Source organism: Pseudorca crassidens, chromosome X (assembly GCF_039906515.1).
Source record: "Pseudorca crassidens isolate mPseCra1 chromosome X, mPseCra1.hap1, whole genome shotgun sequence".
Classification (NCBI taxonomy): domain Eukaryota; kingdom Metazoa; phylum Chordata; class Mammalia; order Artiodactyla; family Delphinidae; genus Pseudorca; species Pseudorca crassidens.
The window spans coordinates 70,872,493-70,896,324 of record NC_090317.1 but is presented as its reverse complement, the minus strand read 5'-3'; the positions used below and the strand labels follow the sequence as shown (position 1 = coordinate 70,896,324).

The window sequence follows — 23,832 nt, the reverse complement described above, 5'->3', positions numbered from 1 at the left end:
ATGCATGATAAGAAACTCAGAAGCCAAAAAAGAAAAGACTATATAAAACAAAACTTTTGGGACTTCCCTGGTGGTCCAGCGGTTAAGACTCCACGCTCCCAAGGCAGGGGGCCGGGGTTCGATCCCTGGTCAGGGAACTAGACACCACATGCTGCAACTAAAGATCCCACGTACCACAACTAATGATCCCCCACGCCACAACGAAGATGTTGCGTGCCGCAACTAAGACCCGGTGCAGCCAAATAAGTAAATAAATAAATATTTTTTTTAAAAAACGAAAGTTTTGCATAGAGAAAAGCATATGAACAAAGTTAAAACACAAATTCCTTGGACAAAATATCTGCAACAAATATAACAAACAAAATAGTAATATATACTATTACTATAAGGAAAATATAAATAACCCAATGGAGAGCAAACAATGGTTATGAACAGACAACTCACAGAAGGAATACTAGTCAACAGACATAGGAAACCCCACCTCCCAGTTTCTACTCAAATCCACAAGGGATATTGGGCAGAATTCCAAGTGTATTAAAAACCATGCAGCACATCAAACAATCTACTCAAGTGGTTTGATACTAGAGTAACTAGTTCTAGTGAGATTACAGGTTTTGATCAGATGTTATGGTGAAGTTAGTATGTACAGGATTAGATGAAGAAAACTCGTGTTAGGAGTGGAAGAATTGGCAGTCAACCATGGACTATCTGAATTGGTAGGAAAGCATGAGTGTTTCAAGCCTTTGCTTGCCTATCCCAATGACCCTGCTGAATCTTCAGTTTTCATTCAAGCTACAGTCATTAGTCATTCTGTCCTTAACCCTTATCTCTTCTCACCTTCTCTATCTTTTCATTACTCTGCATTTAGCATTGTGACTGGTACATAAGTATTCAACTGATACTTTTTGAACAGACTGCTTATCCTAAAGGAAAAAGGAAAGGAATAGAGGTATCGGGGTAATAAAACCCATGTCTTTTTCTTGGTAGTAGCACATAACAAGCTTTAACAGTTGGCACTTGGACAGGGTTGTATGAGAGGCAAAGTCCCTCCCAGCATCAGACTGTCAGGAGGCTTATATAAGGCACAAGTTCTACCATCCATAACAGGAGGAGGGCAAGGGAACTCCCAGGGAAGAGGGGAGGAGGGGGGTTACAGGTCTAGGTGTAGTCCCTCAGTAGCACTGTGGGGAGGCTCTAGGTTAGAAAGTTCTGAATGGCAGCAATGGTTTGGGACACTCATGGCCCAGGGCTTATCTCTTGCTAGCAGATGCAGGTTGAGTTTTGAGGAGGATACAAAGCAGGCAGGCCCTAAATGGCTTAAAATATGTTTGGGCTATTTTTAATAAAATTGGATGTGTAAAACTTTGACTTTAGTGCTGGCGGGCTTTTCAGCTTCCTTTTTTACTTACTCATTAAACACCATAATCTGATGGAAATGGCATAGACTCTGGAGTCAGGCCAAGGGGACTTCATTACCACCTAGAGGGGATGAAAGTCCCAAATCCCTACCTAGCCTTCTTTGACACTCCCCTGGCAGTGAGAAAGGTGGAGCAGTGCCTGCCTTGGTGAGAGCAGAAGTCTGGGCTTTCCACTCAGCCTTTGTTGACAGGGGTAGCACCACAGATTTTTCTCTGGTGCTTGGCTGGAATAGAGTGGTTATTGTTTAAAAGTTGTCTGTGTTGCTAGAGTGCCTCTTTCCTAGCCCTTTGTCTGGGAAGAACGGGTTTTCCTTAGGGCTTTTGTTGTCTGTGCCCACTGACTGGCCTTTTCAGGCTGCTGGCTTCTCCAGCACCCAGTGAGGCAACAAAGAAAACCTGGGGACGTCAGCACCCTCTCAGTCCTCGAATCATGAGGTCCTTAGTCAGCCTGCTGCCTTCTCTCCACCTTTCAACATCTTGTTATGTTTGTTTTATAAATAATGTCCTCCTGTACCTAGCAGGAGGAACAGAGAGAAATGCATTTACTCTATCTTGTCCAGAACAGAAGTCCCATTGTGGTTATGTTTTAAGAGGTTTTTGTCTTTTAGAAATAATACTGAAATATTTAAGAATAAAATGATAAAATGTTTGGTGTATCCTCTTCAAAATAATCCAGGAGGAAGAGAGAATGAGAATATAGATGTGACAAGATTAACCATGAGTTTTTAGTTGTTCAGGCTGGGAGATGGGTCCAGAAGTGTTCATCACACTATTCTCTCTACTTTTGTGTAAGCCTGGGCATTTCGGCAACATCATCAAAGTTACTCTCCCTCCTCTGTTGAGGATGCGTTTGAGGAAAACTAGATTGAAGTAGAAAGACTTGTTAGGAAACTGTAGCAATAGTCCTAGGGAGAGACATAGGTCTGAATGAAGGCAGCAATATTAGAGATGCAGAAGATAAATATTTAGAGGTAAAACTGGACAGACTTGGTGATTAACTGGATATAGGGAGAAGGCTTGATGATTAGGTAGGTGTTGATTCCAACAATAGAGATGGAGAATTTCATAGGAGCGACTCCACTTTTTTTTCTTTTTTTGCGACTCCATTTTTGATATTTGACTGCTGACTGCTTTCAAGTCCTACCATTCCCCTTTCCTTTCCAGCCAACTCCTGGGCAAGTTGATAAAAAAGTCTGAGTGTTCCCTCTTTTGGTGCTGTTGAGAATGAACCCTCATCCCAGCCTCACCTCCTAATCATAATAAAATTCCAAATCCAGCCTCTTTCCCTGCTTTTTAAGGACCCACACCCTTCTGATATGTGTATGGCATCATCAGTCATGACATCCAAAACCAATTAGGGGAGGGCGGGGGTCCATGCTGCCTCTTCATGGTGCTGACAACATGAATAAATGAGGAAGAACAGGTAATTTTGTGGGGGAATTTGGGGGACAGGAAAGAGGAGTTCAAGGTACGTAGAGTTAGAGGTACCTAGATAAAATGTACCTAGCAGAGGGTGCCTGACACACAGCAAACACTCACTAATGCTACTTTTTTTTTCCTGTAAGCCTCCATATTTTTACTTCTTTTGAGTTAAAATTTATTTATCTGTAGATTTTACCAAATAATGGAGGCTTAAAATAACCATAATAATGATAATAATGTTTATGTTATTAGTCACTTACTATGTACCAGGCATTGTATTAGAGACTGCAGATATTTTATCTTATTTTAATCTTTAAAACAATTCTATGAGGTGGGTATAATCCAAATTTTATAAATGAGGACAATTGAGACTTTAAAGTTACACAGTGGGTAGGTTGCAAAACTATTCAAATCCACATCAGTGAGACTCCAGAGCAGTGCTATACTTACTATGCTATACTTCGTTTTCTATATGATCATGAAAGTAGATTGATAATATCCATCACTTACTTCATAGTATATAGCATGTAGAGGATATCAGCTTGCTCCTGTAAGCTGGAGGTCTCCTTCAACTGTAAAACCAGTGCTTTGAAGTCCACCTCCCCAGATGGGTCTCTAGGAAGATGTATTTCTACACGAACAGAGGGAACCTTTAGTTTGAGAAAAGACAAAAAAAATCCACAAGTGCTCACCTTAAATAACGCCCTAGAGTGTTGATCTTTTCACTTTCTAAACCTTTTCCATAAGAGTTTCCTAAATTTTGACAAAAAGTAAAGCAAAAACAATGACACCTTCAGAATGCATGATACAGCAATCTAGTTTTCTTAAGCCTGACTAGAAAAACTTGCCCATTTAAAAAGTGAACTAAAAAGGACATATATCTTCACCATGGTGGCATTTTGCCTACCACCAGTTACTAGTAGAAACCATAATGGCTAGTTCTATTATTTTCTGTAAGAATGGCAGTTTTGCAAAAAGCTGATAGAAATACCTCCTGTGCAAATTTACCTGGTCCTCTTGTGGTGCATGAAGTAAGTCAAGTAAGTTGAGTGAAGGCCGGGAAGCCTGAAATATCTTTGTAGGAAGATACATGTGTACATCTGCAAGAGGTTGATATTTATGGAAAAGCTTAGATAATTAAGAGATTAATAAAAATGCACAGTTGACCTCAACAATGAAGTTACATATGGGTTGGTTCTTTATAGAACGAGAATGAGAAGTTTACCCTTTCTTGGTAATAGCAAAGAAAAGAAATATGAAGGTCAGATAAATCAAAGGATATTCAATCAATCAATCAACATATTTTGAATGGAATATCTAGAATTATAGCATCAGCTGGACATATAAGATATTAAATTCTACAAACGTAATCAATACCACAATGGTGCCATCACTGATACTTTAATAGAATACCACATATAACAGAAAGAACCCAGTTACATTTTATATTTTCTGGACTCTCTCAGAAGAATATCTGGCTGCTAGCAGTTGGAATTGCTTGAGAACAGATAAACGGATGACCCTATCTAGGGAATCAAAAAATGTAGTGGCTGACCAACTTCGAGATATTCCTAAGATTTTTACTTACAGTTCATTGTTGAAACACTTACCGTAACCTCTAAGGAGAGACTCTCTTGTCATTTTTGCCATTTTACAGATAGAGAAAGAGAGATACAGAGCTCAGATAACTGTTCAAGCAAGTAAGTAGCAGAGCTGGGAATTAAGCTCAAGTTTCCTGATTCACAATCAAGAAGTATAACTTAATAAAGCTGATGTCTTTGCATAAGCCCTTTGTCAAGGAAGCATACGCAAAGGCTATGTATGCTAAGCTTTTCCCTTTTCTAACTGTTAAATGATTCCCCAATGATCATGCTTAATATCTTTGTTTAGTAATGGTCAGTAAAATTTTAGACAGTGTGATCATGCATCTCAATCATTCTCATCATCTGTGAAATGTTAACATTTAGGTCCTCTAGGTATGGCCAAGGAGCCCTTCTGTCCCTTCATATGCAACTATCATACAGGTACTGAACACTCTTAGGAACCATGACTACTCCTGGCAATGTGTGGTAGAAGACATCCTCCACTGTGAATACTACTGAGGGAGGATAGTAGTCTTGGGGAGAAGAATGGTAAAGCTGTTGAAGAATGATACTGTAGTTGACAAATACAGCTCTACACTGCTGGAACAACTGACTGTATAAGTTACAGCTGGCCTAAGGAACCAGATTTAGCTTACTTAAGGGAGACTATCTCCCTTTCCATTGCAAGGCTATCTTGTAATAGTCTGCAATGCTTTCTCTTTAAATAAAATTACTTCCAAATTAGTAACTTTTCCAAAGGAGGAAAAAATCCTTTCCACATTTTAATACTTTGATGTTAAAACTGAATATGCTCCATGTCTCTTGTTCTGTCTCTTCTTGCTATGTAACTGGTTAAACCAGACTACACAGCACTATCTATAGCAAAACTATACCCATTAATTACCCATTTTTAATTGTAAAAATTCATTAATTTTACAAATATTTGAGCATCTAGTATGTTCTAGGTGCTGTCTGAGATGCTGGGATAAAGCAGTGAACAAAACAAAGTTCCTGACTACACTGTAATAAACACTCCACCCCCATCCTGGGCTTCATGTCATCCTGTTCCTGACTCCAGTGAGTCACGGCATTACTCACTCTGTACATGCAGCTCCTTGGCCTTGGTCATCAAGGACATTAAATCGCAGGTTGTCTGCACAGCAGCTCGGAACCGATTTATCCCCCCCTTCTGTGAGGTAAGGGCTACTTTAGGATGGGGAGCCGTGTGCACCAAAAGGTGATCTAAATAACGAGCAACTTCATCACCACAGCGAGCTGCAAGGTTAGTGGGGGGAGGGGGGAGAGAAAAAAATAAACATTTTAGTTACTTCACAATCTACCCCACCAAACAGAATGACTGGCTCCTGTGCCCACAACACAGCACCAAAACCAGGTTGTTTTAGCTCATGGGGGAAAACAGCTGGTGATCATTATACAATCTCGTAGCTTTACTATTCAGAAACTATGGCTATTTACCAGGATCCACCTGTTCTTCAACTTTGTTGAGACAATATTAGGTTCCCTGAAAGTAGTATGAGCTTATTATAGGCCAGGTGGAGCATTTCATAATCTATGTATGTGTGTGTGATGGTAGTGGTGGTGGCAGTTGTGGTGGAGGAGTAGAATAGGGCCCTTTGAGTCTCACTGGTATGAGGAGACTTGTGGGGAAGGGCAAAAATCTTCTACTAAACATTGAGCCTAGCTGAAAACAGACAGATTCCACAAATGGCAGCTACAATTGCTAAAGAAAAAACAAGCTCCATGTGGCACTGGTGTCAAAAGGACTACTGACCACACGTTGGTCTTTTTTGTTACCCCCTTCATTTATTCACCAAATATTTACTGCCCACTATGGACCAGGTGGTGTACTAGGTGCTGAGGTTTCAGTGCTGAAGAAGACAGATATAGTCCTTATCCTCTTGGTCTCTCCCTCCCCCCCACACCTTCTATAACATTCTCTCTGACTATGGATAATGGAAACAAAAAAAATACATATATCCTGTGGCTGCTTAACATTTCAGATTTTACATGAACACTTGCAACATTTATAGTTGGAAAAGCCCAATGTTTGGATCAATACTGAAGTTTGCTACGTCAGTCATGTATCATCTGGATTTTGATTACCTCTGGGGAACTCTCCAGATGTCTTTCTGTACTCTGATGTGACTAATGGGAACTAGCAGAGCTGCAGGAGTGGACCTCATACTCAGTGACATCTTAATGACAAATATTATAACCTTGAATACAATCTAGACACTTGAGTAGAGGATTATGAACAATATGGAGAGACGCGCTCTCCCCATGGAACAGCTGGCAAGCAACAGACACGTCCATTGTGAGGCCACCAATGAGTAAACCCAGACAGGGGAAAGTGACCCAGAATGCATAATATCAAGCTTAGCAAAACATATCATTAAAGAGATATATTTAAGAAAGCAATCTAAGAGAATGAGTGCTACAGATGTAAATCACAACTACCTATGCAATAGCAAACAACCTCAATATCTGACCAGTCTTATTTGGTTTTCAAAATATTTCAGCTTATGCCAAGATAGATATCATGACTTTGGGTATTACTGATAACAGGAAATAATCTTGTATTTAATGTACTCTTCAAACAAAGAAATTCACACTATTTTAGAACTTACAAAAACAGAGTGAATTAAACGGTACTTAGGTGAGTAAATGCTGAGCCCAAATGAGAAAATAGTCCTTCTGACTGCTAGTGTTTTGGTTTATTGTATATGAGATTATGCTTGCTAGCTCACTGAGGAAAGCTAATTTATTTATTTTTCTTCTCTCCAACACACCACTCTTAAGATAAAGAAACTGACTGCCTTAAGATATAGGCTTAACAATCAGAAAACCAGACAGTGAAAGCAGGCAAACCATGTTTTACATAACTAGAACAATAATTCACTCCCACTGGCCCTTCTCTCTGTGGGATTCAAATAATGTAATGTTTGCCCTGCCTAGGTCAGCATTTTAACACTTTAGGGTGTTTGTCAGGCCCCCACGATGCTTTCTCACTATATCATCTTTGTATTCATAGAAGCCAATTAGATTTTGTTCTGCGTTATTTGTCTAGTTGTAATATGAAAGCAATAGGCATACCAAATCGGGTTTTTCAAACTACGCAGACCTCCCCAGAGATTCTGATGTACCCCTATAATATTCTATATAAAAGAACTATATAAAATTAGAATATATAGAATATATTAGAATATAAAATTATAGATTATATAATATTCTATATAAAAGAACTCTGATGGAATTTTATACTTTTTATGCTTTTTAATGTCAAAAAGCAGTACGTATATGTCTAGTGTTCCTACTACATACTTGATTAAATATCTCTCACTCACCATTGCTTCCTCCCATTTTTAAAGTACCAGTCATTTTATGTACCTGGGAGAGAAATCTCCCCTAACCTTAGTAAGGGATAGTCCAACTCTATACTCCACAATCACCACAGGGATATTAGACCAGAAACCAAAGGTAAGTAGAAGAATGAAAAGTAAAGCCAAACAAAAGGTGTATTAGGTGTATTAAATAGGAGTGAGACTGCTGGCAGGAGAAATATTAAGGAGGATGCTCAACAATACTTTGTATTCTTGTCCAGTAAGGCCAGTGCATTTATGAAGCCTTCTTACCATTACTGGTTGAACCATAGCCATTCATCCAGTCACCAGATTCCAGCTCATTATCATAGTCATCATAATCTTCACTGTACAATTTACCCTCAGGTCCAGGTTCCATAAAGCTCAAATGTGTGCAGCAAGATGTTGTCAAAAACTCTGACAGTTTACCTGTTTGAATCCTGACAATTAACAGGGTAAACAGAAAACAGAAAATCAGAGGAAATCATTTTCAAAACAACAACAGTTTAGTGATAAAAAGGATACCTAGAATGTTCTGTTGGGGGATTACTAACGTTTATACATTAGTACAAATTTTGTAAAAGTGAAAATTTACAGCACTCCTAGACATAGTGTAGTATAGGTTAGGGTACTATGTTAATAAAGACTACAATTATGGGTTCACAATCCACCAGCAGATCAGTTTTGCTCGCTTTCACTGCCACATACTATATTGCTAACTATGCCAAATATCTGGCAAAAACTTCCATTGGCTGCAAGAGAAGCTAGGACAGAATGAAGATAAATCACCACAAATCTGTCATATCATTTCAAAAAATACTCAAAAAGACCATTTTGAAAAGAAAAAAATGGTATCTGACAATTTTAAGAATTATAGTAGATTGTAAGCCATATCTTCCCCTACTTATAAAGCCAATTGCAAAACCAAACCCAAAGGGAAAGTCAATAGTACTGATTTTCTAAAGAAGTCAGCTTGAGGGGGCTCCCAATGGCCAGATCTTGAATAATATGTACACTGAAATAGACAATGGAATGAAGCATGACATAAAAATAAAATAAGAATTTATGACTCTATGCTGGCAATAAAACTACAAAATTAAAGGGGGTAAGGGAGAGCTTTTTTTTTTAACAGAAGGATTCCAACTAATACATGTACAAAGAATGATAGAAACACAGAATCACGATTTTACAACCCCATTAGTAATAACTGATTGATCAATGGAAGATAAAGCCATTTGGTCAAAGATTGTTGCGGAAAGCATAATGGAATCTAGACACGAATGGAGGATTATGAAGAATATGGAGAGAAGTGCTCTCCCCATGGAAGGGCTGGCAAGCAATAGACACGTCCATTGTGAGGTCACCAATGAGTAAACTCAGACAGGGGAAAGTGACTCAGAAGATAACATTTTAAACAAACTGAGAGACATTCTGCAAAATAACTGACCTTCTTTCTTTAAAACTGTAATGAAAATTGTAATGAAATATTAACAAACAGCTGGGGAATTGCTCTAGATTAAAAGACATCAAGGAGATATAATAACTAAAAGCCAACGAGTGATCTTTCATTGGAGCTGGAGTGGGAAAAAAGCTATGGGAAAACATTATTGAGACAACTGGGTAATTTTGAATATGGACTCCGTATTAGATAATAGTATCGTATCAATATTAACTTTTCTGAGTGTGCTGATTATATTGTAGTCATGTATGAGAATGCCCTCTTTCTTAGAAGACAGAAACTGAAGTATTTAGGGTTAAAGAGTCATGATATCTCTGACTAACTCTCACATACTTTAGCAAAAAAAGTGTGTGTGCCTGTGTGTGTGTGGGTGCGTGCACACATATGTATGTGTGAGAGAGAGAGAAGGGTAGGGAACAAGAGAGGAAGGGAGGGAGGAGAGGAAGGAAGGGAGGGAATGGGGGAGAGAGAACACACAAGTGGGACAGATGTTAACAACAGGTGAGTTCTGAGGGAGGGTATATGGTATTCAATAAGATTCTTGCATATTTGTGTCTACTTGAAATTTTTCAAAATAAAAACTTAGGGAAAAAAGAAAAGCAGTGAGAATTGAATAGTCCAGTAACCTACTTTCCTCCCTCCTTCCCTCCCTCCCTTCCATTCTTCCTTCCTTCCAGGGTAAGTTTCCTGATCCACTGAATTTATGGGGTGTAGGCAAAGAACAGGGTGGGGAAAAATTCCAACCCTTCTCTTTAACATTAAATTCCTTGATTCAATCTATCAAACACCAGCTCCTGGAAAAGGATGGGTATATGTTGCTAAAGATACAGAGAAAGGCATCACAAGTCTACCATTACTATACCCAGCATCCAAATTTCACATTTCACTACTGAGTGCATAGAGGTCACTTACCTTGCCCCACCAAAATAGCCATCCTGCATTTTTCGGAGTGCTGCCAGGATACTTGAATTCAAGCTGGTTCCATCTTCATCTTAAAATGAAGAGAATTTTAAAACAATCTTTGTGGTTTTAACTTTGAAATAAGGGGAATCTTTCAATTATTTTAAACCAACTTTCTGGTGGTGATGGTACAAATGAGACAGTCCTCGTTGACCACCCTGTATTTCAACACTTCATCTGAGAGCCAATGACGCTGTGCAGAATGGGAAATGGTAAGGGATGATGACCAAGAGAGGAGAGTTCCTCACAGACAGTATCTTATTTATTGTAAGTATTTAGCACATTGCCTGATTGCAGAACACAGAATGATTACTGAATGCTGACAATAATAACAACAGCAACCATATGTTGAATGTTATGTGCTGAGTACTGTGCTGAACATTTTATACATCATCTCATCCAATGAGCTTTGGTTTACATGTGTGTAGGCATAAAAAATATTTAGAAGGCTAACAATTATCCAGCTTTATGTGAAGGGGATCATACTACACATACTCTTTCGTGATCCACTTTTTCTAACTAATTCGTTGCAAAAGCTAAAAATGATTCCATAACAGATATTTAGACTGTTGTATTATAAACAACACTGTGATGCAATTTTTCTATTATTTCCTTAGGATAAATTCTTACAAGTAGAACTGTTAGAACAAAGGGAACACTTACTAAAAACTTTATAGACTGCCAAACTGCACACTAAAAAAGTTGTGCCACTATGTCTACCATCAGTATAGAAAGTGATTGTTTCCCCACATCTTTAACAACAATGGTGTTAATAATCTTTTTAATCTTTGTTTATCTGATACGTTAAAAAATACATTGTTTTAATTTTAATACTAGTAAGATTGAGCATGTTTTCATGTATAGACTGGCTATTTGTATTTCTTTTATGAATTGCCTGTTCATGTTCTTTTCCCATTTTTTTTTTTGGTGGTTCGAAAACTTTGACAATCAACTGTTAGTTCTCATCCACATTAACTGTCTGTAGATTTTTGAAAGTGGTGACAAGTACATAGGAAACCAATGTATAGAGCTTGTTTGGTGAATCTTCATCTTCATTATGTTTTCTGGACAACCGCACATGGACATGGTATGGGATATTCCTTATTCCTTTGGTCCAGACAGCTTTGTTGAGCTCAGTGTCAATGTGTACATCTGGAGTTCCCACCTCCTTCACGGCAAATTTCCAGATTTCTTTGAGTGCCCGAGGGGCATGCTTCTTGAAACCCACTCCATGGATGCGCTGGTGAATGATGATAGTGTATTCTCTGGTCACCACCTCGTTGATGGCGGACTGGCCCTTCTTCTCGCCACCCTTCTTTGCAGGAGCCATTCTGCCAGGCTTGGGTTGGAAAGCTCTTTTCCCATGTTTTTAAAAACTAATCTTTTTTTTTTCAATTGACTTTCAAGGCCTCTTTATGTTTTGTGACTATTACCCTTTTCTCTATCATATGTATGGCAAATATTTTATCTACTTTATTATTTGTCTTTCAGCCTCAACCACACTTCATTTTTGTATAAAATATTTATTTAGAAACAAAGATTAATTTAGATTTTCATGTTTTAAAATCTGTCAAGTTTTCCTTTCTGCATCTTGCAAAGTACCGCTTTCTTCAGCCCAAGATCACAAAAACATTCTTCCATACTTTCTTCTAATACTTTTATAGTTTTTCTTGTTGCTTAGCTGTTTAATCTATTTAGAATTTAATTTTGCATAAAATGTAAAGTAGCAGGCCTAAATGAATGATTTTCCCAAATGTATTTATTTATATTCTTTTGCTGCTATTTGGATTGCTGTCTTTATCATTATTGTAATTCCAATGGATCTATCTTCTCTTGTTTCTAGTTTTTAAAAAATCTGGTTATTCTTGTACATTTTCTCTTCCATATGCAATTTAGATTCAGCTTGTTCATAAAAATTTGTCTTTATTTTGATTTGGAATTCACTGAATTGATAGATTAATTTAATAAGAATGAACATCTTCTCAATATTAACTATTTCCATCTAGCAACATGGTATGTCTCTCTAGTAATTAAAATCTTCTTTTATGTTTTTTATTAGCTTTATAATTTTTTACATAGTTTTATGCATATTTCTTATTAAGCTTATTCTTTTTTTAAATTAATTTTTATTGGAGTACAGTTGCTTTGCAATGTTGTGTTAGTTTCTGCTGTACAGCAAAATGAATCAGTTATATGTATACATATACCCTCTCTTTGTCACATTTCCTTCCCATTTAGGTCACCACAGAGCACTGAGTAGTTTCCCTGTGCTATACAGTAGGTTCTCATTAGTTACCTATTTTATACATAGTACTGTATATATGTCAATCTTAATCTCCCAATTCATCCCACCCCCTTGGTATCCATAAGTTTGTTCTCTATATGTGTCTCTATTTCTTAAGCTTATTCTTATATTATTTACTTTTCTAGACATTTGTCAATTTTATCTAGATTTATAAAATTGTATTTGGTATTCTTTTATAATTTGTAAAGACTCCTCCATTTCTGTTGCTATATCCCCTTCCTCATTCTTAACATTATTTTTATTATCTATATTTTTTCTCTTTATTCTGAAGTCTATTTTACCAGATATTAATATGGCCACTTCTGATTTTTAAAATTAATTTTACATGGCATATTTTTTCCATTATTTTATTCTAGTCTACCTATATTGTTACATATGAAGTGAATCTCATGGAGACAGCATATATGTGGGTCATTTTAAAATCTACTCTGCCAATCTCAGTCTTTTAATTGGTATATTTAGGCTATTTACAGTTAATGTAATTATTGATATATTAGGAATGAGTCTGCCATTTTACTTATTGTTTTTTGTTTGTTCCTCTGTTCTTCTATTTTTTCTTCCTGCTTTCTGAAACACAAGAATTCCATTTTGATTTATCTACAGTGTTTTTTACTTTATCTCCTTGTATAGACTTCTTAGTGGTTACCCTAGGTATTACATAATATATACAAACATGCATTATACATATATCATTGTCTATTAGTGTCAACATTTCACAAGTTTAAAGTGATGTGTAAAAACCTTATTTCCTTTTTTTACATCTTTATTGCAGTATAATTGCTTTACAATGTTTATGCTTGAAAAAAAACTTATTTCCTTTTCAGTCCCTTACCTCCCCCAATATATAACTGCATTAAAGATCTCCTCTACATACTTTGAGAACCACATCAGACAGTGTTATGATTTTCCCTTCAAACGTCAAACATAATTTAGAAAACTGAAGTGGAGAAAGTCTATTGTATTTACCTGTATTCTTACTCTTTCAACTGTTGTTTTTCTTGCTTGATGTTCCAACATTCCATTTTGCATTATTTCCTTTTTATTTCAAGAACTTCCTTTAAGCTATTCTTTTAGAGCAGATCTCCTTCAGACAAATTCATTTAGTTTTGCTTCACCTGAGAATGTCTTTTTTCCCTTTATTCTTCAAGTACATTTTAACTGGATACAGAATTCTTAGTTTACTAATTCTTTTCTTTAAACACTTGAAAAATGTTATGCCACTTCCCTCTGTTCTCCAGGGTTTTTGATGAGATCTGCTGTCATTCTAGTTGTTTTCCCACATAGACAATGTATCATTTCTCTTACCGCTTTCAGGATTTTTTCTTTTTCTTTAATTTTCAGGAGTTTGATCATTATGTTTTGGCATGGATTTCTTTGGGTTTTTCCTGTTTGGGACTCTCTCAGCTTTTTGAATCTGTAGGTTTATGCTTTTTGCCATTTTTTTCAGCCATAATTAGTTGGAATACTTTTTTCAGCCCTATATTCTTTTTCCTTTCCTTCTGGGACTCATAACATGAATGCTAGATGTTTCATTATTAGTCCCATAGGTCTCTGAGGCTCTGTTCATATTTTTCAGTCTGTTTTTACTCTTGTTCACTTCTATAGTTCTACCTTCAAGTTCAGTCTATTTTCTTCTGCTACTGAGCCTATCTAGTAAGTTTTCATTTCAGTTATTATAGTTTTCAATTCTAAAACTTTCATTTGGTTCTCCATCTCTTCAATTTCTTTGCCGAGACTTCCTACTTTCAAGTTTGAAGTGTGGTTGTAATTGCTTGGTAAAGTATTTTTATGATGACTGCCTTAAAATCTTTGTTGTAATTCCAACATCTTTGTCATCCTGGTATTGGTATCTGTTGATCATCTTTTCTCATTGAAGTTGAGATTTTCCTGGGCATTGGTATGAATGATTTTCTACTGTATTCTGGAAATTTGGGGTATCATCTTACAAGACTGTGGATCTTATTGAATCTTCTGATTCGGCAAGTCTCCTCTGATATTGTGCAGCAGGGAAGGGAGCACTGCCTTGTTACTGCTAGGTGGGTGTGGAAGGAGTTCCTCTACTGTTCAGTAAGGATGAAAGTCTAAGCTCCCCACTAGTTCTTCTCAGACACTATCCCTAAGGAGGGAGGGGGCACCTCTTCACAACTGTGTGAAGGCAGTAGTCTAGGTTCCCCACACAGCCTCGCTGATAGGGATGGGAATGGGGCTGTAGTTTTTTTCTGTGGTATTTGGGTAGATTAGAACACATTTATTGTCTAGAAGTTTTCTGTCTGGCTAGGCTGTCCCTTTCCTGTTCCTTTGGCTAGAGGCAGAAGGTCTTTCCTGGACCTTTTCAAATCTGTACCCATTTGTGTTTCTGGGATGATAACTTCTCCAGCACCCAGTCCAGGATATATGAGGCAGAAGGAAAACCCAGGAAATTCACTGCTGTGTCATTTCTTAGGTTCAAAGTCCCTAGCCAGTCTCCCTTCTTTTTTCCAACTTTCAGAGTCTTCTTATGTTTGTATTATAGTAATGTCCAGGGTTTTTAGCTGTACTTAGCAGGAAGAATAGGGAGAAGTGTCTATTCCTTTTTGTCTGGAAACAGAACTCTTTTTTTTTTTCAAAAGTGAAAATATTCAAGAATATGAAAATTTCTAAATATGACTTTGGCCAAATCTCTTAAGTTTTGATTAGTAGTGGTATCATTTTTCATTTTAAAACACTATATAATTTCAAATTTGATTTCCTCTTTAATCAAAGAATTATTTGCAAAAATTTTAATTCCTTCATGGTCAGGTTTTTAAGAAATTATTTTTGTTTTAATTAATTTTATGTGCTATGTCTGGCAATATCATCTATATTATTTCTATTTTTAAAAAATAAACATTCTTTGTGTATTCTGTCTTTCTGGGTATACTTTCACATACACCCGTAAACACAAAAATCAAGTCTGTTAATCCTCTATATCTTTAGTGATTTTGTATAATGGATCTGTGACATTATGATAGAGGTATGTTATCGTTTCCCACTATGACTGTACAATGGATTTATCATATTGTCCTTAAGTTTTCCTAAATATCTGCTTTATGCATTTCATTGATATTCTTCAGTATATAAAAATTTATAAATGTTCCACTGTCTTCATGTACTATAACTCTTATCAATATAAAATATCCTTTATATCCCATTTACTGATTTGTGCCTTGAATTCTATTTGCTATTTTTGATATTAATATTGCCATCATTGCTTTCTTTTTGTTAGCGTTTACATGATATATCTTTATGTCTTCCTTTATTTTCTGTTTTTCCATACAATTTTATTTTAGGGATAGCTTTTGTAAGTAGCATCTAGCTAGATTTTGCTTTTACCTATCCTAGGAATCTATATTTAATATGAGAATTTAACTAATTCACATTTTAATGTGATCACTAATATGTTCATTCTCATTTCACCAGCACAAAATTTTCCCTGACAAAAATACACAGCTATTAGTAATGTAGGTTTTGGAGACTGACAGACCTGGTTTGAGGCCTGATTCTGTTGCTTACTAGCTTTGTGACTACAAAATGAATCACCTTCTTCATCTATAAAATGGGGGCTATTAACAGTACCTACCTGAATAGGGTTGTTGTGGAGATGTCAAAATAAAGCACTGAAAGGACTTAGCTCAGTGCATGGCACAGAGAAAGTGCTCAATAAACATTGCAGTTATTATTGCTATTGATACTTCTGTTTTTTGTTGTGTGACCATGTTCCAAGTATCAAAACTTTGTGACTTAAATCTAGATCTTAATTTTATTCTTCTTCCCAAGCTATGGCTGTATATCTCATCCCAACTATTAGGCATTTCAATTTTGAAACCTCTTTGTCACTATAAACTCAACATGCCCCTTTACAACTGGCATCTTCCTTTATAATTTCTCTGCTTTTATCAATGGCAGCATTATTTACCTAGTCTCTCTAAATGTTGGCATTATCTTGATTCATATCTCATATCTAGTCAGCCAACACCTGACTTGCAGGTGGTGTTTAAAATGACTATTGTATCCTTCTTTCCCACTCAATTTTTACTATCATCAATCCAGTGTATCTTCTCATCACCTCATACTTGGATTAGTTTCCTTGATATCAGATTCTTCTAACTACAGTGTATACTGTCACTAAGTCAATATTCCCTAAATATCACTTTCATCATATCACTCCTTGCTCAAAGACTTTTAATAGCTTCAGACTTCTGAGACAATTTGTCTTAAATTTATCTGCTTATTTTCAAGGTCTTCATAATCTGACCCCATTTGACTAATCCAATTTTGTTGATAATTATATTCCAACATGAAAGGCCCACTCTATTCAGCGTGGCCTCTTCACTGTCCACTCACAAGTCAAGGGCATCCCTGCCTCCAGGCTTCACCCATGGTATTTTTTCCCTCACCTAAAGTACCTTTCCTTCTTCTCTCCTCACATATGAATACTACACATCCCAAAAAGCCTGGATAAGTCCCACCTAGCCAAGAAATTTTCTTTGACAACTTGATCACTGTCACTGTAAAATACTAATCTAATGGTTTAGTACTCCTTTATATACTGTCTTGAATTGTTTTCTATTAATTTTGTGAATTAGCTTTGTTTCTCCAATTAGACTTTATACTTTCTAAAGACAGTTCTGGGAACACAGTAGTTATTAAATGGGCACTTGTTAATTGTTTTAAATAAAGAAGAAAGACAAAAAGAAGAAAGACTACCCTACTTCCTCAACCCCTGTGCTTTCTTTTTTTTTACATTTTTTGAGTGCTTTATTTATATCAAACTGGATAAAATGTGTGTATTTCTCAGACAGAAAAGACATGTCGAGGTAGAAATGAACCTTTCAACTATTCATGGGTACACAAGTACACTGGACTCCTGTGCTCTTGAAGCACTTTAGAGATGTGACCAAAATCCCTAACAGTCTGTCTGGACTTTGAATGATTTATGACAAAGGATTCTTCTCTAATGAAAAGGAATTCTATGTACTTTGGTAGTACAAACAGGCCTTTGGAAGCAACAGCAGAGATACAGAAAGGAAGCAGTGCTTCAGTATTGGCTCTAGTCCTCCAGGAACTGAGAGAACAACAAAGCTTTTCACTCAGTTTCAAGTAAGCAATGTCAGGAAGCCCAGCTAATAAAGGAAAGATAAATTGAAAGGCTTTTTACTTTTCCCTGCTAGATTTTATTGCTTCAGTTAGGCAAGCCTTGCAAAGAGAAGTTTAGGAACTTATCTATAAAATCTTGATGCTCCACTGGAGTAAGACAGATGCAGAATATAGTATTACTGTCTTTAAAATGAACTGTATTAATAAAGTTTCTGTAAATTGGCCTAGAAACCAATTATCTGAAGTAGCCCCAAACAAGTTATTCTATTACATCTCTTGAATTATAGCTCTCAAACCACCTGAAATATTCTTGTGTATTGGTTTATTTGTTACATATTTATTCTAAAACATAAGCTCCGTGAGAGTAGAAATCTCATCTGCCATATTCACCCGTGCTTTGAAAAGTGCCTGGCACAAAACAAGAGCTTAAAAAAACTGATGAAAGAATAAATGACAAAAAGTAGCTTTTCAGTGACTCTATGATTTTGAAGGGCCAACCACATGACTTATTTCAAAAATACATTAGTTCCTTGCCTCATACATCCTTACCAAGCATGCTGTGTGAGATGGGGAAGGTGATGGTGGGCTGGCCTGTCATTCTCCAGCGGCTACAGAGATAGGAGAGGTCTGTTCTAAGCATTTCCACTATCATCTTGTTGTCCAGAGCCAGGTAGAATTGTTGCTGGTCTATAAACTGAGAAAAAGGAAAATAACAGTTCAGAATAATTTACTCTCACAACTATCAAATAATATTTCAAAGTGCTCACATATACACAAGTGTATATAAGATATCACAGGGGCAACAATACCTCCAAATTTAATGCCTAATTCTTCCCAAAGTATCTGGTGGCTTACTGGTACAAACAGTAGTTCTGGACATTTTTAGTGTGTTATAGTTTACAAAGTGTTTTCAAGTACATGATTTTATTTAATTCTAACAACCCAGTGAGGGCTTTTCTCCTTTTTAATAGATAAAAAAATAAGGCCAAGAGACACTGAGTAGATTAGCAAAGTTATACGACTAGCAAATGGCAAAATCAGAGGTAGAATCTATGGTCCATTATTCTTTCATCTATACCTCAGTTGCGCTATTTCAGATGTAAGATGACAAAAGAAAGCTTAAGCTTTCTTTTCAGAAAATAGTTTATCCTCCTATTCATACATATAATAAGGCTTGCTATTATAATATGGGTAATAAACATCAGGCTAATAAATAGTGTATAATCATGGCTAAAACAGTACTGACATTTTTGTTTAGAAGAGGATATCAGAGATTTCTGGGCATGTAAAAAGGGCACTTCCCCAAAACAAATAGAACACTTAATTCAGTAGCTGAATAAAAAAGACTATATTTTGTTTATAAAGAATACAGTATTTTTAATCTTTAATAAAGAGTACTTTTAAAAGTACTCCAACATTTATAAAATCCTTAATCACTGTTTCTGCAACACCCAGGACTACTCTTGGTAGCCACAGTCACTTGGCATAGCTCTGTGCTTCAAGATCAATTCAGTCCAACCCAACAAAGATTGGGCTGGCCGAAAAGTTCGTTCACGTTTTTCCATAACATCTTATGGAAAAAACCAAAACGAACTTTTTGGCCAACCCTATTTATTGAGCAACTTAATATATACAAGGTCACATGAAACTCTGACACTTGTCTCAACTCCACTAAATGCTTTATTTCTATAGTGTTTCTCTTTTATTTCCATTCATCTCAATGCACATTAAAGCTCAGTCCACCCACCTGTGGAGTGAAGGTAAAGATAGTTTTCCGAATGTCATAGAGTTTTGAAGTTCCAAGCACTCCCATGTGTCTGTAGGGTCTTCCACTGAGTTTCATTCTGCTGTTGCATCCTGATATAGAATTGAGAAATGGTCAAGATATTTTTGCAAATCCTATCAGCAAACATTTTTGTAATAGTTTACACTTCCTCATTGAACAAACTAAGCTCTGTGTCTCAAAATTAGTGTACATGTCATATACAGGGCCATACTAAGCACTGTGGGGCTTTCCAAGAGAAAGACTAGGCAGTTATCTCTGTTCTTAAAGAAATGTATGCTCTTATAAAGAAGCTAAATCATCTAGATACATATAAAAATTAAGAGTTCTATGAATGATAGAATGTTATTATCTATATTCATAAGGAAATTCACTGAATTTCCTTAAAGCCCATGAAAAGTGCAAAAGCTATTCTGATTATCAAACTTATCAGGGTAAACTACGCCTCAACAAAGCTGAACAAAAACCTCATCAGTTTAGAGGAGCTTCAAGATGGCAGAAGAGTAAGACGCAGAGATCACCTTCGTCTCCACAAATACATCAGAAATACATCTACATGTGGAACAGCTCCTACAGAACACCTACTGAACGGTGGCAGAAGACCTCAGACCTCCCAAAAGGCAAGAAACTCCCCACGTACCCGAGTAGCGCAAAAGAAAAAACAGAGAAAAGAATAGGCACGGGACCCGCACCAGTGGGAGGGAGCTGTGAAGGAGAAAAGGTTTCCACACACTAGGAAGCCCCTTCGCGGGCGGAGACTGCGGGTGGTGGAGGGGAGGAGCTACAGAGCCACGGACGAGAGTGCAGAAACTGGGGTGTGGAGGGCAAAGTGGAGAGATTCCCGCACAGAGGATCGGTGCTGACCAGCACTCACCAGCCTGAGAAGTTTGTCTGCTCACCCACCGGGGTGGGCGGGGGCTGGGAGCTGAGGCTCCGATCCCAGGGAGAGGACTGGGGTTGGATGCGTAAACACAGCCTGAAGGGGTTAGTGCCCTACAGCTAGCCGGGAGGGAGTCCGGGAAAAAGTGTGGAGGTGCCGAAGAGACAAGAGACTTTTTCTTGCCTCTCTGTTTGCTGGTTAGCGAGGAGAGGGGATTAAGAGCGCCGCTTAAAGGAGCTCCAGAGACGGGCGCGAGCCGCGGCTATCAGCGTGGACCCCAGAGACAGGCATGAGACGTTAAGGTTGCTGCAGCCACCAAGAAGCCTGTGTGCAAGCACAGGTCACTATCCACACCTACCCTCCCGGAAGCCTGTGCAGTCCGCCACTGCCAGCGTCCCGTGATCCAGGGAAACTTCCCCAGGAGAACACACGGCGCGCCTCAGGCTATTGCAATGTCATGCCCGCCTGTGCCGCCGCCGGGTAGCCCCGCAACGGTACCCCTCCCTCACCCCGTCCTGAGTGAGCCAGAGCCCCGAATCAGCTGCTCCTTAAACCCCAACCTGTCTGAGCAAAGAACAGAGGATCTCAGGCGACCTACATGCAGAGAGGCGGGTCCAAATCCAAAGCTGAACACTGGGAGCTGTGCGAACAAAGAAGAGAAAGGGAAATCTCTCCCAGCAGCCTCAGGAGTAGCGGATTAAAGCTCCACAATCAACTTGATGTACACTGCATCTGTGGAATACCTGAATAGACAACGAATCATCCCAAATTGAGGAGGTGGACTTTGGAAGCAAAGATATATATATATCTTTTTCCCTTTTTCTCTTTTTGTGAGTGTGTATGTGTATGCTTCTGTGTGTAATTTTGTCTTTACAACTTTACTTTTACCATTTGTCCTAGGGTTCTGTCTGTCCGTTTTTTATTACATTTAAAAAATTTTTTCTTAATAATTAGTTTTTATTTTAATAACTTTATTTTATCTTCTTTCTTTCTTTCTATTTTTTCTCCCTTTTATTCTCAGCCGTGTGGATGAAAGGCTCTTTGTGCTCCAGCCAGGCGACAGGGCTGTGCCTCTGAGGTGGGAGAGCCAAGTTCAGGACACTGGTCCACAAGAGACCTCCGAGCCCCACGTAAATATCAAACAGCGAAAATCTCCCAGAGATCTCCATCTCAACGCCAACACCCAGCTTCACTCAACGACCAGCAAGCTACAGTGCTGGACACCCTATGCCAAACAACTAGCAAGACAGGAACACAACCCCATCCATTAGCAGAGAGGCTGCCTAAAATCATAATAAGGCCACAGACACCCCAAAACACACCACCAGACGTGGACCTGCCCACCAGAAAGACAAGATCTAGCCTCATCCACCAGAACACAGGCACTAGTCCCCTCCACGAGGAAGCCTATACAATCCACTGAACCAATTTAGCCACTGGGGACAGACACCAAAAGCAACGGGAAATACGAACCTGCAGCCTGCGAAAAGGAGACCACAAACACAGTAAGTTAAGCAAATTAAGAAGACAGAAAAACACACAGCAGATGAAGGAGCAAGGCAAAAACCCACCAGACCTAACAAATGAGGAGGAAACAGGCAGTCTACCTGAAAAAGAATTCAGAATAATGATAGTAAAGATGATCCAAAATCTTGGAAATAGAATAAATACAAGAAACATTTAACAAGGACCTATAAGAACTAAAGAGCAAACAAACAGTGATGAACAACACAATAAATGAAATTAAAAATTCTCTTGAAGGGATCAACAGCAGAATAACTGACGCAGAAGAACAGATAAGTGACCTGGAAGATAAAATAGTGGAAATAACAACTGCAGAGCAAAATAAAGAAAAAAGAATGAAAAGAATTGAGGACAGTCTCAGAGACCTCTTGAACAACATTAAATGCACCAACATTCGAATTATAGGGTCCCAGAAGAAGAACAGAAAAAGAAAGGGGCTGAGAAAATATTTGAAGAGATTATAGTTCAAAATTTCCCTAATTTGGCAAATGAAACAGTTAATCAAGTCCAGGAAGCATAGAGAGTCCCATACAGGATAAACCCAAAGAGAAACACGCCAAGACACATATTAATCAAAGTATCAAAAATTAAATACAAAGAAAAAATATTAAAAGCAGCAAGGGAAAAACAACAAATAACACACAAGGGAACCCCCATGAGGTTAACAGCTGATCTTTCAGGAGAAACTCTGCAAGCCACAAGGGACTAGCAGGACATATTGAAAGTGATGAAGGAGAAAAAACTACAACCAAGATTACTCTACCCAGCAAGGATCTCATTCAGATTTGAGGGAGAAATTAAAAGCTTTACAGAGAGGTAAAAGCTAAGAGAATTCAGCACCACCAAACCAGCTTTACAACAAATGCTAAAGGAACTTCTCTAAGCAGGAAGCACAAGAGAAGGAAAAGACCTACAATAACAAACCCAAAACAATTAAGAAAATGGGAACAGGAACTTACATATCGATAATTACCTTAAATGTAAATGGTTTAAATGCTCCAACCAAAAGACACACACTGGCTGAATGGATACAAAAACAAGACCAGTATATATGCTGTGTACAAAAGACTCACTTCAGACGTAGGGAAACATACAGAGTGAAAGTAAGGGGACAGAAAAAGATATTCCATGCAAATGCAAATCAAAAGAAAGCTGGAGTAGAAATTCTCTTATCAGACAAAATAGACTTAAAAAAAAAGACTATTACAAGCGACAAAGAAGGACACTACATAATGATCAAGGGATCGATCCAAGAAGAAGACATAACAATTGTAAATATTTATGCACCCAACACAGGAGCACCTCAATACATAAGGCAAATACTAACAGCCATAAAAGGGGAAATCAACAGTAACACAATCATAGTATGGGACTTTAACACCCCACTTTCACCAATGGACAGATCATCCAAAATGAAAATAAATAAGGAAACACAAGCTTTAAATGATACATTAAACAAGATGCACTTAATTGATATTTATAGGACATTCCATCCAAAAACAATAGAATACACATTCTTCTCAAGTGCTCATGGAACATTCTCCAGGATAGATCATATCTTGGGTCACAAATCAAGCCTTGGTAAATTTAAGAAAACAGAAATTGTATCAAGTATCTTTTCTGAACACAACGCTATGAGACTAGATATCAATTACAGGAAAAGATCTGAAAAGAATACAAACACATGGAGGCTAAACAACACACTACTTAATAACGAAGTGATCACTGAAGAAATCAAAGAGGAAATCAAAAAATACCTAGAAACAAATGACAATGGAGACAGGACGACCCAAAACCTATGGGATGCAGCAAAAGCAGTTCTAAGAGGGAAGTTTATAGCAATACAATCCTATCTTAAGAAACAAGAAACATCTCAAATAAACAACCTAACCTTACACCTAAAGCAATTAGAGAAAGAACAAAAAAACCCCCAAAGTTAGCAGAAGGAAAGAAATCATAAAGATCAGATCAGAAATAAATGAAAAGGAAATGAAGGAAACGGT

At 37.5% G+C, this 23,832-nt stretch overlaps 2 protein-coding genes across 9 annotated transcripts in view; both read right to left on the bottom strand.

Annotated features, from left to right (window-relative positions):
- The window catches only part of PHKA1 (phosphorylase kinase regulatory subunit alpha 1), a 131,184-nt gene that overhangs the window by 27,893 nt on the left and 79,459 nt on the right, over nucleotides 1–23,832 (bottom strand). For 6 of the 8 annotated variants that reach the window (XM_067723853.1, XM_067723854.1, XM_067723856.1 and 3 more), the window contains 7 exons: nucleotides 19,390–19,499; nucleotides 18,192–18,336; nucleotides 10,175–10,253; nucleotides 8,077–8,243; nucleotides 5,522–5,698; nucleotides 3,849–3,940; nucleotides 3,351–3,490 (listed from right to left, as the gene is read on the bottom strand). In XM_067723853.1, coding sequence (XP_067579954.1) covers nucleotides 3,351–3,490; nucleotides 3,849–3,940; nucleotides 5,522–5,698; nucleotides 8,077–8,243; nucleotides 10,175–10,253; nucleotides 18,192–18,336; nucleotides 19,390–19,499 — 910 coding nt within the window. The remainder of the gene's footprint in view (nucleotides 1–3,350; nucleotides 3,491–3,848; nucleotides 3,941–5,521; nucleotides 5,699–8,076; nucleotides 8,244–10,174; nucleotides 10,254–18,191; nucleotides 18,337–19,389; nucleotides 19,500–23,832) is intronic. The other 2 variants (XM_067723858.1, XM_067723857.1) reach the window with 1 other exon arrangement.
- On the bottom strand, nucleotides 11,169–11,552 carry LOC137216514 (large ribosomal subunit protein eL31-like). The gene has a single exon (XM_067722592.1). The coding sequence runs from the start codon at nucleotides 11,550–11,552 to the stop codon at nucleotides 11,178–11,180; it is 375 nt and encodes a 124-aa protein (XP_067578693.1). The 3' UTR covers nucleotides 11,169–11,177.

Coding starts and splice junctions, on each gene's coding strand:
- LOC137216514 (XM_067722592.1), bottom strand. CDS start 11,552: ATGGCTCCTGCAAAGAAGGGTGGCGAGAAGAAGGGCCAGTCCGCCATC.